The 17,324-nt window shown below is 25.4% G+C and overlaps 3 protein-coding genes across 3 annotated transcripts; 1 reads left to right on the top strand and 2 right to left on the bottom strand.

Moving 5' to 3' along the window:
* Positions 1–506: 506 nt before the first annotated feature.
* LOC109596001 (protein takeout) lies at positions 507–5,882 on the bottom strand. Its single transcript, XM_020011451.2, has 5 exons — positions 5,743–5,882; positions 1,199–1,442; positions 1,007–1,140; positions 805–954; positions 507–750 (listed from the first exon to the last, which is right to left on the bottom strand). The coding sequence occupies exons 1-5, from the start codon at positions 5,798–5,800 to the stop codon at positions 602–604; spliced, it is 735 nt and encodes a 244-aa protein (XP_019867010.1). The 5' UTR covers positions 5,801–5,882; the 3' UTR covers positions 507–601.
* Positions 5,883–7,498: 1,616 nt separating this feature from the next.
* On the bottom strand, positions 7,499–12,115 carry LOC109595994 (uncharacterized). The gene is made up of 5 exons (XM_020011444.2): positions 11,841–12,115; positions 8,470–8,710; positions 8,288–8,421; positions 7,947–8,096; positions 7,499–7,869 (listed from the first exon to the last, which is right to left on the bottom strand). Exons 1-5 carry the CDS (start codon positions 11,905–11,907, stop codon positions 7,688–7,690), a joined length of 774 nt encoding a protein of 257 aa, XP_019867003.1. The 5' UTR covers positions 11,908–12,115; the 3' UTR covers positions 7,499–7,687.
* A 1,383-nt stretch (positions 12,116–13,498) lies between these two features.
* On the top strand, positions 13,499–16,777 carry LOC109595999 (uncharacterized). Its single transcript, XM_020011450.2, has 5 exons — positions 13,499–13,616; positions 14,698–14,790; positions 14,847–14,994; positions 15,055–15,347; positions 16,534–16,777. The coding sequence occupies exons 1-5, from the start codon at positions 13,556–13,558 to the stop codon at positions 16,680–16,682; spliced, it is 744 nt and encodes a 247-aa protein (XP_019867009.1). The 5' UTR covers positions 13,499–13,555; the 3' UTR covers positions 16,683–16,777.
* Positions 16,778–17,324: the final 547 nt, after the last annotated feature.

Genomic DNA, 17,324 nt, shown 5'->3' with positions numbered 1-17,324 from the left:
ACTATTTGATTTTCTTTTAAAAACAGTGTTTATCTTCAGAGAAACATGTGATTAACTGATTCAGCTAACTATGTGGTACGGTATTACCCTTCGTCAACAAAATATATTTGAATTTTTCTATGAAGCGCGATGAGATTGTTTTTTTATTGTTTTACCAAAATATTGATTACATTATAATACTGATTTGTTGTACTAATATATACTTAAAATTAAATTAATATTTATTAAATGCAAATTTTAGAAAGTCATTTAAGGTACCATCCTATATTTTTTGAACATAGTATTTATTTATTTTAATAAAAACATGTGATTAACTGATTCAGCTAAATATGTAGTACCCTTTGGCAACAAAATATATCTAAAGGTCGAATAATTGTTTTGCCAAAATATTGATGATTATATGTTTACTTAAATTTCTCTAAACGTTATTCATTTATTTTAAATCAATGTCATTGTTAATAATTACTGTGTAGTAGATAAAATGGGGATAAAATATATTACTAAAAAACTATTAATACATTTTATTAATAACTTAATAAATACTTAAATACATCTTTGTGAAATCAAAAATTCTTAACGAATCTAATATAAATTAGGTACTTCATACGATCCACGCGTCGTAAGGGATCTTTTCAAACAAATTATCGACAAAGTTCTTCATCAATGTTATCAGCTTCTTCTTAAGCGCTGGTTTCATTTCTTTCAGCAACTCTTGGCCGTTGGAGTTGATGAACAGATTCAAAGCAGCTTCTGTAATATACGAATGTTTCAACTAACTTACACAGTATTACCTAGAAGACTTACGTAAAACACTATTTCCGTTATGGACGTTTTCAACACCCATACTGATTTCTTTTACGCTGAAATCCATTTTCAGTTGTTGCAGTCTTAGGTAAGTTCTTCCACCAACATTTATTGGTTGGGCTTTGAAGTAAACTTTGACTTTCACACCCTCTGGAAGTTAAGATTTAGAAAATTGTAATCTAAGAGAATGACCAGATATTACCATATTCTCCCCAATAGTCTCCACCTCCGGAAGCTTGAACCAAGATCAACACCCCAGACGATTCATACTGAGCCCTGGCGGAAATCTTTGGAATGTACATAGTTATTTGGAATTGGTTTGTGTCAATGTCTGACCTAAAATCAACAAGTTAATCGTTTAATTTCCGTGAGGAATTGTATCAGATAAAATTACCTAACGTTAGTGACGGTGACGTTGCTGACGCCGAAGGCCCTGATGTTCTTGAATACGGCCCTGTATCCATCCGGTCCACTTCCCAAAGCTAACTGGATCTCGTCGATCACTATTGGCTCGGGTTCCGTTATCCCAATTTCTGGGATGCCTTGACGCATGTTGGACACCAAGAAATTCGCCGACTGCTTCAGACATTGGTTCACGTTCTCGTCGTGCTTTTGACATTGTTTTATGAAATATGTTGCTGAAATTATTAATTATAATGAATTAATTAATTATTCTAAAGAAAAAATGGAAATTCAAAAGCTTAAGAAATTTATTAAACTATTTATTTATATATTATTTATAAAATTTTTATTTTTATTTATTTTAGTTTATAAATAATCCTATAATTAACTTTTTTTTTAATTTTATTTTAATTCAAATTAAAATGTGATTTTACAATTTATTTTATATTTTAAAAGTTTATTTATTTATTTATTAAAATTAAAAAATAAGTACCAGTTTTAGAAATAATTTAAACTGAATTAAAACTTTACTTTTTCATAAACATAAATAAAAATTCTTATTAATAATTTTAAACAAATAAATAATAGATAAACATTTTTTTTGTAATTAAATTTTAAATATACAATACATACCTAAAAATATATTTTTACTTTTCCCCTTAATATTATTAAATTTTAAAATAAATTTATATTATAATTATCAAAATATTTTATTTATTATTCCATATGTATAATTTTTTGAATTATAATATTGTTAATTTCAATTAATAATGCTCAATTATTATTAAATAATTAATTATTAAAAATATAAATATACCAATGATTTTTTATTACTACTTAATTAATTAAATTTTCAAAATACAAAATATAAAATAAATTTAACATTTTCTCCTTAATATTATTTAAATTTTAAACAAAATTTACTTTAAAATTGCTAAAATATTTTATTTTTTTTTATCGTGTGTAATTTTTGATTCATAATATAGTAAATTTCAATTGATAAAATTTAATAAATTAAAGATATAAATATACATTTTTTTCATTCATAATTAAAAATTATTATATCCATAATGTTCAGTTTGTATTTTATTTTTTTAATATAAAATATTAACATTATTAAAACATTTTAATTATATTTTAAGAATAAAAAAGAATTTACAGCATGAAAAACAATATTAAGCAATGATATTTTATTATTACTTTATTACTTAAAATTTAAAAATACATAAAAAAATTAAATTTCATCTCATTATTATTATTTAAACTTAAAAATAAACTTTTTAATAAAATTCGCTTATTTAGAAAATTTTTATTTTTATTTATTTATTTTATAAATAACCTTGTGATTAATATTTGTTTAATTTTATTTTAAGTAAAAATTAAAATAAATAAAAAAGTAATTTTGCAATTAATTTTATGTTGTAATATTTCATAAATTTATAAATTAAAATTAAAAATTCAATTTATTAAAATAAACAGAAGAATGAAGAAGAAGAAGAGAGAAGAAACAATGTAAATAGAATTAAAACCTTATTAATAAATACAACAATATTTCTTTTTATTAATAATTACAAAAAATCTTGATAAATATTAAATTTTTATTGCATTTATAAATAATATTATAATTAACTTTTGTTTTATATAAAATTACAATAGATGAAAATGTAATTTTTTAATTTATTTCAAATTTTAAAATCTTTTCTATTTATAAATTAACATTTTAAAAAATAAATCTTTAATTTATTAAATTATATATTAAATTCACTTTTAAATTAATTTTATAGGATAATCAAGTTTCTAAGAAACTATATAAACTATCGAAGTTTCCTTGAACATTATTTTTACCTCAATAAATTTTCCTGAAACATATATGTCTTTGATAAATCCAGGTAGATAAAAATATATAAGGTCGCCCTTCGTTTATTAAAAAATCCGTTTAAAAAATTTATAATAGTATTAATTTCGTATTTAAACGAGAATTATATAGGTCATAAGGAAAAGTGTCAATAACATCACGGTAAACTGCTTTGGTAATGCACCAATCAATGTACCATTGTTGCCAATTTACCACTCCATTAACCCATTAAAAGTCAAAATGCCAGTTTACCGTTTCAGTTCGTTGAACTGTACTTACTACCATTTAATTTTACGTTCATTTGGGGCTAAATTTACAGTTAAAAATTTTAATGATTCCATAAATCTGCTGGAGGAAAAAAGACGCATTAATGTTCTATATATAATGCCAAGTTAATTATAGTAAAAATTAACAACACTCGTTAAATTCATGATAATAAATAATTAAGATTAAAGGGTGAGGATTCACGTCTGACCGACCATTGAAGTCTCCACACAATCCTTAACTTACTATAAACGTTAAAATGGTTTGGCAACTGTGCATAACAGTACAATAGATTATAAATAATTGAAGAAAGGTGTTGACGATTGTTTCAATCAGCTGTGGATCAAAGTCCACTAGAAAACACACCGACGAAACTTCTCATAAGTTGTGTCAAATATTTATTCCATGGAATTCCCTTATTACTGACAGAAGTGTGAACGACAATTAATGAGCAAAGTTCACGTGTGGTGAAAGTAAAAAAACTGTTTGTTTTGATAAGTCTAAAAATCAAATTTAATTTCTACTTTCAAAAAGAAAGCATTTGGTAATATTAAAGCACTGGCACTTCTATAATGAGTTTCCTCCCGCAGTATTTTTCATTAATTATACATATTACAGATCACAGACAAAAGTGAAAACGAAATAATTGGTTGTAAGTGTATATTATTTTAGGACAAACGCGTTAGGAGGAAGTGCAATTTCAATTTTTTCAATTTATTACAAAGTGAGAGTATTTGACATTCTTAACTTGTACTGTTACGAAATTTAAAAATGAAATAAATAACTACATTGTGGAGTGACTAAAATTATTTATATTTAATTATTTTTAGTGTGTATTTTGTTTTTAATTTAATATTATCTATAAATATGATAATAATAAATATATAATAATTTGTATAAAAACAATATTTTTAGTATGTATTTAAAATTCTTCTTTTTTAAATGTATTTAATATTATAAAAAACATTTTAACTATATTAAAAATAAAATCGTATTTAAAGCATGAAAGATATTATTTAACAATGTTTTTATTATTACTTTAGTTTTTCATTATTTAAGATAAATTTATATTACAATTATTAAAATATTTTATTTATTGTACTCTATGTATAATTTTTTGAATTCTAAATTTCTTTCAGTTCTAAATTAAAAAGTTAAAAAAACATAATTTTTAGTATGTAGTTTAAATTCTTTTTTATATAAAATATTCATAATATTAAAATATGTTAAAAATAAAAATGTATTTAAAGAATGAAAGAGATTATTAGGCAATGTTTATTATTGTTACTTAGTTAATTATGTTTAAAAATACACCTTTTACCTTAATTTTATTTGAATTTTAAAATGATTTTATATTATAATTATTGAAATATTTTATTTATTGTACTGAATGTGTAATTTTTTGAATCATAATATTGTGTGTTTTAATTTATAGAGTTTAATTAATATTAAAAAATAGTGAAAAATTAAATAAAAAATATAAATACATGTTTTTTAAATATATAATGAAACATATTGATATTAATAATATATTTTAAATATATTTTAAAAATAAAAATGTATTTAAAGAATGAAAAACATTATTATGTTCTTTTATTATTACTGAGTTAATTAAGTTTTAAAAATATAACACCTACTTCAACGTATAATTTCACCTTTCTCATTAATTTGAATTAAATTTTAAAATTATTTTATACTATATTTAGTAAAATATTTTATTTATTGCACTGAATGTGTAATTTTTTAAATCATAATATTGTTAATTTTAATTAAAACAGTTTAATTAAGAAATATTTAAAAATCAAATTAAAAATATAAATATAAATTTTTTATCCTTATATTATAAAATATTATATAAATAGTTTTTAATATGTAATTTAATTTTTTTTGTGTAAAATATTGATATTATTAAAACATTTCAAGTATATTTTAAAATTATAAACGTATTTAAAGCATGAACGACATTTTATTTAAATTTTAAAACATATTTAGAATATGTGTATTTTTTATTCATAATTCCAAATAATATTAAAAAATATTATAATCATAATTTTTAGTGTAACTTTCAATTTTTTTTAATATAAAATATCATTAAAATATTTTCTCTATATTTTAAAAATAAAAAAGTATTTAATATATTGTTTATAAAATTGAATCATGATTTTATTAGATTTAATTAATCTTAAAAATACTGACAAATTAAATTAATAATTTATATAAATATTTTTTTATTCGTATATTACAAACTAAAAAATATTACGTTATCAAATATTATTAATTTTTAATGAAATTTTGTAGATATTATTCTTATTTTTTAGTTTTTTTCTTTAGTTACCATAAAAGTGTAAAATTTATGAAGTAAATTGATCTTAAAAAGTTAATTTTGATAAAACAAATATAATAAAAGCTATACTTACGATAATCCGATAGCGAACAATGCACCAGGACCAGAAAGACCGCTACGTATTTGTACATATTGACTAAGTGACACCACAAACTTCCCAACTACAAACTACCTTAAAGCTTAAAAACTAAGACTCGGTTGTTACTGTTGTGTTCCAATGCCGTTCGGCATCTGGATGAAGAACTCGAGTGTCGTGACCTCCTGCAGTGCCATAAATTGACCATGACACTGAACTTGCTGCGGTGGGGAGAGCTCACTTGGGCGTCCGACTGGAAAAAAAATGAATTTCACCCGTTCTCTTTCGACTTTGACACCGATGAAAGGGATGATGGTTATAACACGTCTGTCATGTGAATTAAATAATTATCATAATTCATGCGTTTCGATTCAGCTCTCAGAAATTAGACGATACATCATCATATGTTGCTGTTGGTCGTAGAAAGTGGTATTAAAATATCTAATAAGCAGTAAATGACTGTGGAGTAAAAAAAAGCAATTTTATATAATTGATGACCAATTTTAGTTGGTCAATTATGTTTGAATCACTGCGTTCAAATAATTTGGTGGTTCCAACTTACTCTAGGTTGTGCTAGGTTGATGGAGAAGAAATTTACTTTGTGGTGAAAACAGGTTTTACTAGTAACATAAAGACCTACAAGATTAATTTGTGTCTGATATGAATTTTAAATTTTTATTGAACGTCCTTTGTGTTTCTTATTTAAGTACAGTGATGCCTAAAGAAATAACACATATTACTATTTAATGTTAATTAGGAAATGCAATCAAATTACTTTATATCATATTTAAAATAATTATACTAATTTTTTCTACAATTATTTATTTTTTACCCAAATCAAAATAAACTCATAAAAATATCACATATTTATAATTATATGGTGGTGGCCATAAGTATAGCAACTTATTAAAATATGTAAAAATGTGAGCTGTAGTACTTGAATTAGATGCCTATAATGTTTATTGTTCTTCTAGTTATTATTTAAAAATTGCTTACTTTTTAATTTTTCAATGGAAAAAATTATAGCAATTTTTTACTTTATGGTCTTTCAATACTCTCTGTAAATTTAGTTGTCAATCAGATATCAAAGTGACAAGAACCAAATGAGACCTCTGAAGATGGTAGCGAAACGTCAAGAAATAATTCCGACAAACGTCGACCTATAAACCTGAACAACTACAGATATTTAAATCGATTATTCACTAACGGGTTTTTTAATATAGTTAGTTAATTATTGGTGGAAGAGAAACTGTAAGAAAAATTATAATTCAGTCATTCAGTCTAAAAGTTTACTGATAAATAAGTCAATCATTTTTCGTATTATCTGAATTCTTTGCTGAAATGTTAAATCTTAAATTTTATGGTATTTATCTTATTGAACAGGATGATTGTAACTCGTTTTAGTGGTTACAGTTTGTGTTATTAAAAAAATTAACTATATTCAAATATTTTCAACATTATTTTTATTTAATACTCTATTTGAGCATTTTCTCCTCGTTACATTATTAATATTTATTTCAATACATGGAAACATAAAAAGAGAAATTTGCTAACATGAGTTGAATTTAATAATAAGTATTAATTACATTGTGGTGTTGAGGTAGAATTTAACCATTTCCTCGTATCATCATCATAAATGTATTCTTCAAAGAAATAAAAATAAATGTATTCTATTGTTGAACAAATTTATATCCTTAATTTCGAGAACAGTTACGACAACTTCTTGTAAGACAAATAAAACACAAAATTTAATGTAACTTTAATAATATACACATATACATATAATACAATGTCATTGCTTAATTTGGTACAAATCACTTTATCTAAATCACATACATAACTGTTTTGTTGAAAACATCCCTCACTAGCAAGAATAAGGCGAATTAACATTCTAATGGTAACTTTATGTATATAATTCTAAAATAATATTTTATTAACATAATCATACTACTGACGCATTCCCTTGCTTGCTCAGTGGCACGTAGAACGTGTGAAGCGGTACGTGAGTTAGAAGTTGATTCGAGATGCTCATGAAGAGGCCAGATAATTTTTTTCTTAGCTGGGGCAACATCACTTTGAACACCTCCATTCCGTTATCACGAAGGAACAGATTTATGGCTTGAGCTACAAAAAAATGTTTGAATAGTCAAGTCATTGTGGTTTAAGGAAAAGTGTGAAAATTTGCACGTAGATAGACTTACTTAATATTTTATTGTTCTTATAAATATTCTTAACCGCCATCCTTGCATTTCTTACTGTTACGTCCACGTTTAAGGCGTCTACGTGTAGGTATTCCAAATTGTCCTTAGTGTGTACGCTGACTTTGCCTTTGACGTACGCACTTAGATCATCTAATAAATAAAAAAGGCATAATCGGTAAATTGCACAAATGAAGAAATTTATATGCAATAATTGTACATCATTTCATTGTTATTGACTAATTTCCCTTATCATCGTAGTTATGATGACAAGTAATTTTTACTGGGTCGTTCATACAAATCCATTTGATTATAACCTAGTGAATGATTTAATTATTGGTTACCAAATTGTCCATTAAATGTGCCATTTCCACTTGCCGGAAGTATGATCAAAACACCACTACTGGTATATCTAGAATTGATACTCAACAGTGGGATGTTAATCTTCGCTTCGAAGGGCTTGCCATCTTCACTTAGTCTGCAAATTTAAAATTAAATTAAAGCTAGCATTACTTTACAAACTCACTTAATCTTTTGGACGGTGAAGTTACTTGCACCATAAATATCAATGTCCTTAAGAGATACTTTGTAACCATTTGGTCCGGTGGTAAGTGACAAACTCAGTTCGTCCATGAGGAACGGTTCGACTGATGGCAGTTCGATTTCAGGAATTCCAGTCTTAAGATAAGGCCGTAAATGTAACAAGGCTGATTTGAAACATTCGATCACCTGTGGATCCCCCTCGTAGCATTGCTTGACGTACGGTGCTGCAAATTGAATATAGGCAACTCAGATAACGCGTGGAATTCGTCTTTGGTGAAAGTATTGTGTAATTTCTTGACAATGATCTTGAGTAAACAGTTGAAACGATAAGAATAAGACAATTAATTCGTATAACTGATAATATAACAATATAATATTGGTATATAAAAAATGTGCCAAAATGTATAATTTTTTCTATCAAAAACATGATAATAAATATTGATTAGATAAATTACGAAAGAGTTGGATTGTATTATAACTTCTGTTTTATGGCTAATTGTAGGTATATAAAGCAGGGTCATAAAATATACATTATCTTGACGTTTTTATCTATCATATATATTGAGTTAATAAATATTAAACCAATATTAATAACGTTAATTAAACGAAATTCAATGGAATTTCGAAATAATTAACGTCTGCGAATTACTTTATACGCACAGCCATATAAACCAATTAATTCTAAACAAATTAACTTATACACATTTGCAAATTTTTATAATAAGATTAAGCAACAATTTCGCAGTTTAATTGGTCATAAAATTAACACAAGCAAAAAGTCAATAACGGCACTGATTTCTCAATGTTGATATAATATAAAAACTAACGTTCGATCAGAAAGTGAAGTTTTTGCAGCTAATTGATACGCCTCTCCGGATTTTATCCTTACGCTCGGAGTCAATGCCTCGAACTTTCTTTCCATTGATGATTTTTCAATTGCACTTCAGTGAAAGTTATGAAATGAATTATATAAACCGACATGAATCTTAATTATTTAATAACTTGACTAACAAAAAATTTAGAGAAGAAATCGCTTTGCGTAAATTATGTAAGCCGTACGAAAATAACAATTTTAAATGTTTATTAATAGAACGTATTGTTATGTTTGTGTTTGTACTGAAGCAGTTTAATTTGAGTGAATTAAGGTTACTTGCCGATTTCAAAATCCAGTAATCAGAGGCTTGCATGTTCACATTGCAGCAAATCAAGTAAATTATACATTAACTTGATTAATTTTATTGACCAAGAGATATTTCATAATTGCTTTGCAAAATAGTTGTTTACTCTAATTTAAATTACCTTTTAAAAAATTAAAGTTTTATTATTATTATTATTATTATTATTATTATTATTAAATATTATTATATATAATAATTTTAATATACAATAATATTCAATATAGTTAAAGTTCAGATTATAAAAATTGAAGTATATTGAAAACTGAATTGTTAATTATGTGTTTGAAAAAAATAATATTAAATAAAATAAAAAATTTAAAACAATGAAAATCGCATTTGAAAATGGACAGAATATATTTTTGGTGTAATTACACCTTTACAGTTCATGATAAATTTTCATAGTCATTGTTTATTATAATTTAATTTACTTTATATCACTTTTATTATAATCAATATTTTATTTTAATATTTATTTCTATTACAAAACATAACAAATTAGGGGAAGATTCTCATATATTTAAATTGCCTTTACATTGAATATCTTACAGAGACATTTTTTATATAATTGTCCATTGAAAAACTCATGGAATGTTTGCATATTATTTGTTTAATAAAATTTAAATTAATTTATGACCCTTTTATTGTTATCATGATTTAAGGTAGGTTTAGATTTCAAAACACAATCAAATAGAGTGAGATATTTAATTTAATAATATTCCCATTCATTTTAATTAATAATATGATATGAAATTAATATTTTAAGATAATTAAAGTTAAATAAAATGTCAATAGAATAAAATTTTTAGAATTTATGTAATTTAACTTTTAATCGTAATTTTGCATAATGGTTGTTTATTATAACTTAAATTAATTTATAATACCTTTATTATAATTAATATTTTAATTTTATATTTATTTACATTACAAAACAAAATAAACTATGGTGAGATTTTTAATTTAATAAGTCTCATATAATAAAATAATAAATAATTGAACATTTAAAACTCCTGAAAGGTTTGCATAATAAATATTATAATTTAAATTAATTTATAATAATTTTATTATAGTTAATCTGTTAATTTAATATTTATTTACATTACAAAACAAAATAAAATATGTGTTTAATTTAATAAAATATTAAAATAAAATTAATATTTTAAGACAATTAAATATAAATAGAATTGCAATAAATTAAAATTTTTAGTTTTTGGTGTAATTGAACCTTTAAAACTCATCTCAATTTTGCAGAATAGTTATTTATTATAATTTAAATTAATTTATAATACTTTAATTATAATAATGTTATAATTTAATATATATTTATATTACAAAATAAAATAGAATATTTAATCTAATAAAATATTTATGAATATAATCAATATGATATAAATTTGATATTTTAATATTATAAATATAAGTAATAAAATTGCACCAGATTGGTTTTTGAAATTTGATTAAACTTGAATAGATTGAGAATTTTAAGAATATATTTTTGGATATAACTGAACACTTAAAACTTACGGAAGGTTTAGATAATAATTCTTTATTATAGTTTTAATTAAAATGATATAAAATTATTGTTTTTATATAATAAATATAAATAAAACAATAATAAATAAATAAATAATTGAACATTCAAAACTCCTGAAAGATTTGCATAATAGTTATTATAATTTAAATTTTTAGAATACATTTTTGGTGTAATTAAACCTTTAAAACTCATCTCAATTTTGCAGAATACTTGTAATCTAATCTAATTCAAATTTACATACCAAAACAATATAAAATAGGGTGAGATATTTAAATGAATGAGATTCTCATACATTTAATTAATAATATAATTAAAATTAAAATCTTAAGATTATAAAGATAAATACATGTAAATATATGTATAAATGTAAAATAATTATCTATTTTGACAGTTAAAAATTTAAAAATATTCCATCTCAAACCAGTTCACAATGATGCAATTATCCGGTAAGCACCAATATGTGTAAGTTTCGGCAACGCTCTTATATAATTGATTTGAATCAACAAACTCCGAGCAATTTATATTATTATATAATCTTATAACCTGCAATTGTGTTCAGCAATTAATGCTAATAACAGTACTTACAAAAACGTTTACCAATTACCAGTAAACTGATTTATATTAAATGCAAAAATAATTACTTACGAACTTCTCCGTCTTTCAACCCGAAAACCGCACCGAAAAACGCTCCTAAAACACAAAAACGCAACATTTTTTCCGCAACTTCAAAAACAAAAATCCGCTAAAATATCTATGCACGTTTACTATTAGACTTGCGGTTGTCAAATGAACCTGCCAAAGACTTAAGGATACCGACTTTCTCTCAAATTAGTGATATTAACTTATAAAGACGCTAATGCACATCTAGCAGTATTCGTATTCGTTCGAACGTAACATTTTTTTTTCAGTTGATTTGTTAATTAAAAAAAAAAAATTAAATGTCTCGGTGCTGTTTTACTTGGTGCAATACTGTCGTCTTGGATGGGGGCACAGGTTTTTAAATCGTGATGGATGAAGGTTAACTCTACAAGGAAATGTAAATTTTGTTTTCATTTTTTTAGGTGTAACAATGGTTTACAAATTTACAAAATTAATATTTACATGTCGACGAAACGTTGCTAATGTTTGTTTTTAATTTAACTTCGAATGGTTTTAAAAGTAACGGGTAAAATGTTAATTTCGTAAGTTTGTGCATGTGTTTTAGCTACCTGTCCGCAGCAAGTGAAAGTAAAAGTGATTTTTTACATCTCGTTACAAGAGAGGCTGAGAAGAAAGGCAAAAGAAATGACTGTTTTCAACAAACAATTGATGTCAACTATAATATAAGAGTAATAGTATCTTGGACACGACTGTACATAAATATAATTAGATTTTATCAATTTACAGTAGCGGAAAAAAATATGGATTATTTATTTACTTGACACAATATTACTTAATGTTTTCTTTATTCTGTTGCAAATCTGATTTACTGCAAGATCGGTCCATTAATCACAATGATCATTACATTCATTGGTTTTTCCTTTTTTTAATAAAACATCAATTTGGTCTGGAAAAAACTATTAAAACTATTTATTAAAATTCATAAAAAATTAACAATGAGTCAAATTTTGCAATATTTTGTGGTGCAATCTTTGGCTTCTATCACTACTTAACATATTTTAACAAAAATTTCAACTACTCTTTTCCTAAATTGAAGTGAAAAGTGTTTAGGCATTATTAGGGATAAAAACCCAATTTATGAAAATACTTCATACTTTTTTCCACCACTGTATATTTTTGTTATAAATTTAAGTAGCATAAATCATCATTTAAGTTTAATTAGGCTTTTATTTTTTAGTCATTTATGGAATATTTAAGAAAAACACTTACGCATCCACCATTTTTTAAATTCCAAAAAAATTGAATAATATTTTATTTAAATTTTACAATAAATTTATGCTTAAATCAACATGATAATTAAATAAAAACAGTAATTTACGCATTACAAGAACTAATTTAAGCAATACGCACGCATCACCAACTCAATTTATGCTTATTAAATTATACTACCACATTTCTAAAAATTACATAAATTTGCTAACATCGTTATCTCAGCTGTTTCGGGGCGTGATCCACGCAACGTGTTAAGTAATAATAACATACCGTCGATTTGTAGAAAGTAGATTCAATCTTGCAAGATAGTACAACTAAAATGGGCTGCCATCCACTGAAATGAACACAACTAGTGGGGAATGCATTGCTAAACAAAATATACGGCTTTTACGTTCATCAGTCGTTCTTAAGATTAAGGTAAAAAATGTTTTGAAAATTTTTTTAACCGACGTCGTGTGTGAGTACTGTTTTCGAAAACGTTGGACAACATGTTGCTGTGTTTGTTTGTATTGGTTGGTGTGGTTGCGGTTAAATGTCAAGTGAATTTAGGTAAGAGATTTAAGTACATGTGTATGTGAGTTTATGTAATTATTTCTACAAGTGTATTACTGTTCAACCTCGCCCTTTTTCAATTGGGAGCAATGTAACCTCAACCAATGTTTATATTTAGAAATTGTTTGTCAACAAACTAATACAAAATTTTATTTTAAATTTTCTCCTAAGTTACAACAAATAAAAATTTAAATTAAACAAGATAATTTACAAACGATACAGGATGTCTCTAAATTGAGTGCACAAAAATTAACCACATATTTTTGACCTCAAAAATAGACAGGAGGAAGTATATAGATAAATTAAGTCGAATAGGCCTATTTTTAGGTCAAAAAATGTGGTTAATTTTTGTGCACTCAATTTAGGAACACCCTGTATACTTTTTATTATTATTAATAACTGAAACAGCATAAAAATCTGATGAATTTTAAGATTTTGTTGCATCTAACCTAATTTTAAGTTAAATTAACATTTATCTATAGGTTGTCTTTATATCAATGTACAAATATTTAATTTTCAATAATAATAATTGTGATGTTAATAAGGAAATAAGGAAGGATTCTTTATATTTAGCCATTTTTAATGTGTTAAAGAGACAAATAATATTTAAATCCCATGTGGGCGTCCTTCATGCTACATTCTCGTACATATTGCACACTCTCTTTGAGTTAGCAATAAAAGTGACTGCAGATGTACATATCCCAGAGTAACGCTTTCTTGTATTGCAAATGGCCTAGATCACCGTTATTTAATACAATGAATTATAGAACGTATTATATCATCAAGTTTGTACAAGAAAATATGACTGGTCAAATATTATTTCTGGTATTGCAAAACTCGTACCGCAGACTGACCAGTCACGCTAACCGGGATGGTTAATTGAACAAAACAGAGATCTCCTATGCAAATTACTGGAATCAACTGTTTGAAACATGCGATTTTATACAAATACATGCATCAACTGTGCAATTTCCACATATTTTTGTGCTTTAAATTAAGGCTTTTCACAGTGACACACCAGACGTTTCCTGTATTATCAGCAAATTCCGTAAGGTTCAATTTCTTTGAATTGTTGCAGAGGAGTATTTTAAAAATTGCAAACTCAACACACCCACCTTCGATGCCTGCGTGAAGGATGGAATCAACGACCTGAAACCCTTTTATCAGTCCGGTGATATTATTAGAAAATTAAGCGTTGCTGTTATTACTGAAGGTATACGTTTACAGGATTACCAGACTACGGAATACTGCCAGTGGATCCATTCTTTGCTGCTGAAGTGCCACAGAAAAGGAGTGGTCCTTTCTTCAATTATAAATTGGTGCTAAGGAACGTCACTGAGTCTGGCTGGACTCAATCACAAATTACTAGTTTTAGGTAAATCACTCTCAGAGTACCAGTTACAACCATAGTACAACTTACTAATTTTTACATTAGGTCTGACTTGAACAAAAATCAAATTCAATACACTCAGTTTTTCCCCGACAAAAGACTGAAGGGTTGGTACGAAATCAGTGGCACGTTCTTGGGACAAAAGGTGAACAACCAGGGTTCTTGGGACTTGAGATTAATCGATTATACACAAACAACGACTGCCACGAGAAAACCTTACAGAGATTTCAATGGCCTGGAAGTCAAAAACCCAGAACTTAAGGTCAAAATTGAGATCAAAACCTGCAAGAAACTGGAACTGCACATCGGAAATCTTGCTGGTGGAAGAACCATTTTCGGTAAGTACTACTATTAATTAATGCTGCCAAATGTAATATATTTCCTCATTTAAATATAGTAAACAAGAGTTTATATTAATGAAATTCTTAAACTAACTAATATGAGCCTTCTTATTAATAATATTATAATAAATAGTAAGTTTATTCATTAAGTATGTCTCAATTAACTTTCTAATTAAACAAACAAATCAGCTTCTACAGTGTGGCCCATTTGAAAGCTGAACACCTCCATCAATTTGTATTTTTGTCCAATTTTGAAAATACTTTTTTTTTCAATTGTAAAACATGTACCTGTAGACAAAATGTACTGTTTTTTTTGGTCCAAAATCAAAACTATGAAAAAAATTGCAGAAATTATTATTACTATCAATATTATAATAATTATACTGTACCTATACTAAAGCCCTTAAAATCTGTCTAAAATACAAATTTACTGACGGTGTCTCGCTGTCTAATGGGCCACACTGTATATATTTATTTAATGCGGGTATTAGATCAGCGTGTTATTTGGGTTGCCTAACAAACGCGCATTAGATTAAAATATTTTTTTGCCGAACAATATCTTCTATGGCAAAATGTAATGAACTTAAATAAACATTGATATAGGATGATAACAGCGTTAATAAATAAATTATTAATGAACTAAATAAAAAAATATTAATAACCAACCAACAAATGGGTCAAGTTATTTATTTAAAACAATTAAATCCGTACGCAATACATTGTTTTAATTAAAATTAGCGAAAACAATCACAATAAATAATAATTACACGGAAAATAATAAACAAACTCACGCTTGTTGAACATGAAATATATTTTCGTACATGCAAAATATAAATAGAAAAAATTATTTTGAGAAGCGGCGTATTTTCACATTGATACGTCCATGAAATCCATATTTACATCTCATATTTACAATAAACAAAAATAAAAAATACACCGTTTATTTTTAACCATTAACGTGTAAATGTAGCAGGCAGCGGTCGCGAGTGAGAACAAAAATAGACGTAAAAGAATAACAAGAATGGAAAGCAAAATAAAACATGTGTACAGATGTTTTCGGTGCGGGTTGGCTATTTTTAATTTTAATTTGTTATTAATTGCCTACTTCTGACACTGTTCCACAGTTTAATATTTAACAGGACTATTACGATAGTTCGGATGATATTTTTTGTGTGTGTTTCAGAAAATATGCTGGACTGGATAATTAACACGGCCTGGCAACCTGGTTTCGTGGTTCTCAGTCCATTGATCAACGATCTAGTCAGCACGGCTTTTACGGAGATTTTCAATAAAGATTTCCAGTACTTCCCGTTCGAAACGGTTTTTAAATAATTTGTTATTCGACTCTTAAAACATGTTGTTAAATATTAATTATAGATTTATTTTTGTACATATTTTATTATTAAAGATATACTAATAAGTTTTAATTAAGAGAGTTTTATTTCCATACAATCCATGTACATACAATGGTGGACAACAATATGGAATATTATTAAAAATTGGATTTTTATCCCCAAGGATTTTTTATATTTGCTGTGTAAACATAAAAAACAAACATGAACTTTTTCAAACCATACTGTAGATATATTGTTGATATTGATAGATTCTATGCCTAAAAGACGCCAAGTAGTTAAAGAAGCCAAAGATTACCTCAGAAAATATTGAAATATTTGAGTTGTTGTTAATTTTTTATGAATATTAATAAAATAGACAGACCAAATTGATTTTCTATTAAAACTAATAAAAACCTGTGAATATAATGATTATTGTGGTTAATGAGCCGATTTTGTAATAAATTAGATTTGCAACAAATTAGGACAAACATCAAGTAAAAGTACTGAATAAAAATATTTTATTTACTTTTTTCCACCATTGTACATTTATACAAGTTTTGTCAAATTTATCGGAGATTTTATAATTATTTGTATAGTTGATTTCTTTCATAATTTTCAACAAAACTGAATATATTGAATT

Source organism: Aethina tumida, chromosome 4 (genome assembly GCF_024364675.1).
Source record: "Aethina tumida isolate Nest 87 chromosome 4, icAetTumi1.1, whole genome shotgun sequence".
NCBI lineage: Eukaryota > Metazoa > Arthropoda > Insecta > Coleoptera > Nitidulidae > Aethina > Aethina tumida.
This window is presented reverse-complemented; position numbering and strand designations above follow the sequence as displayed.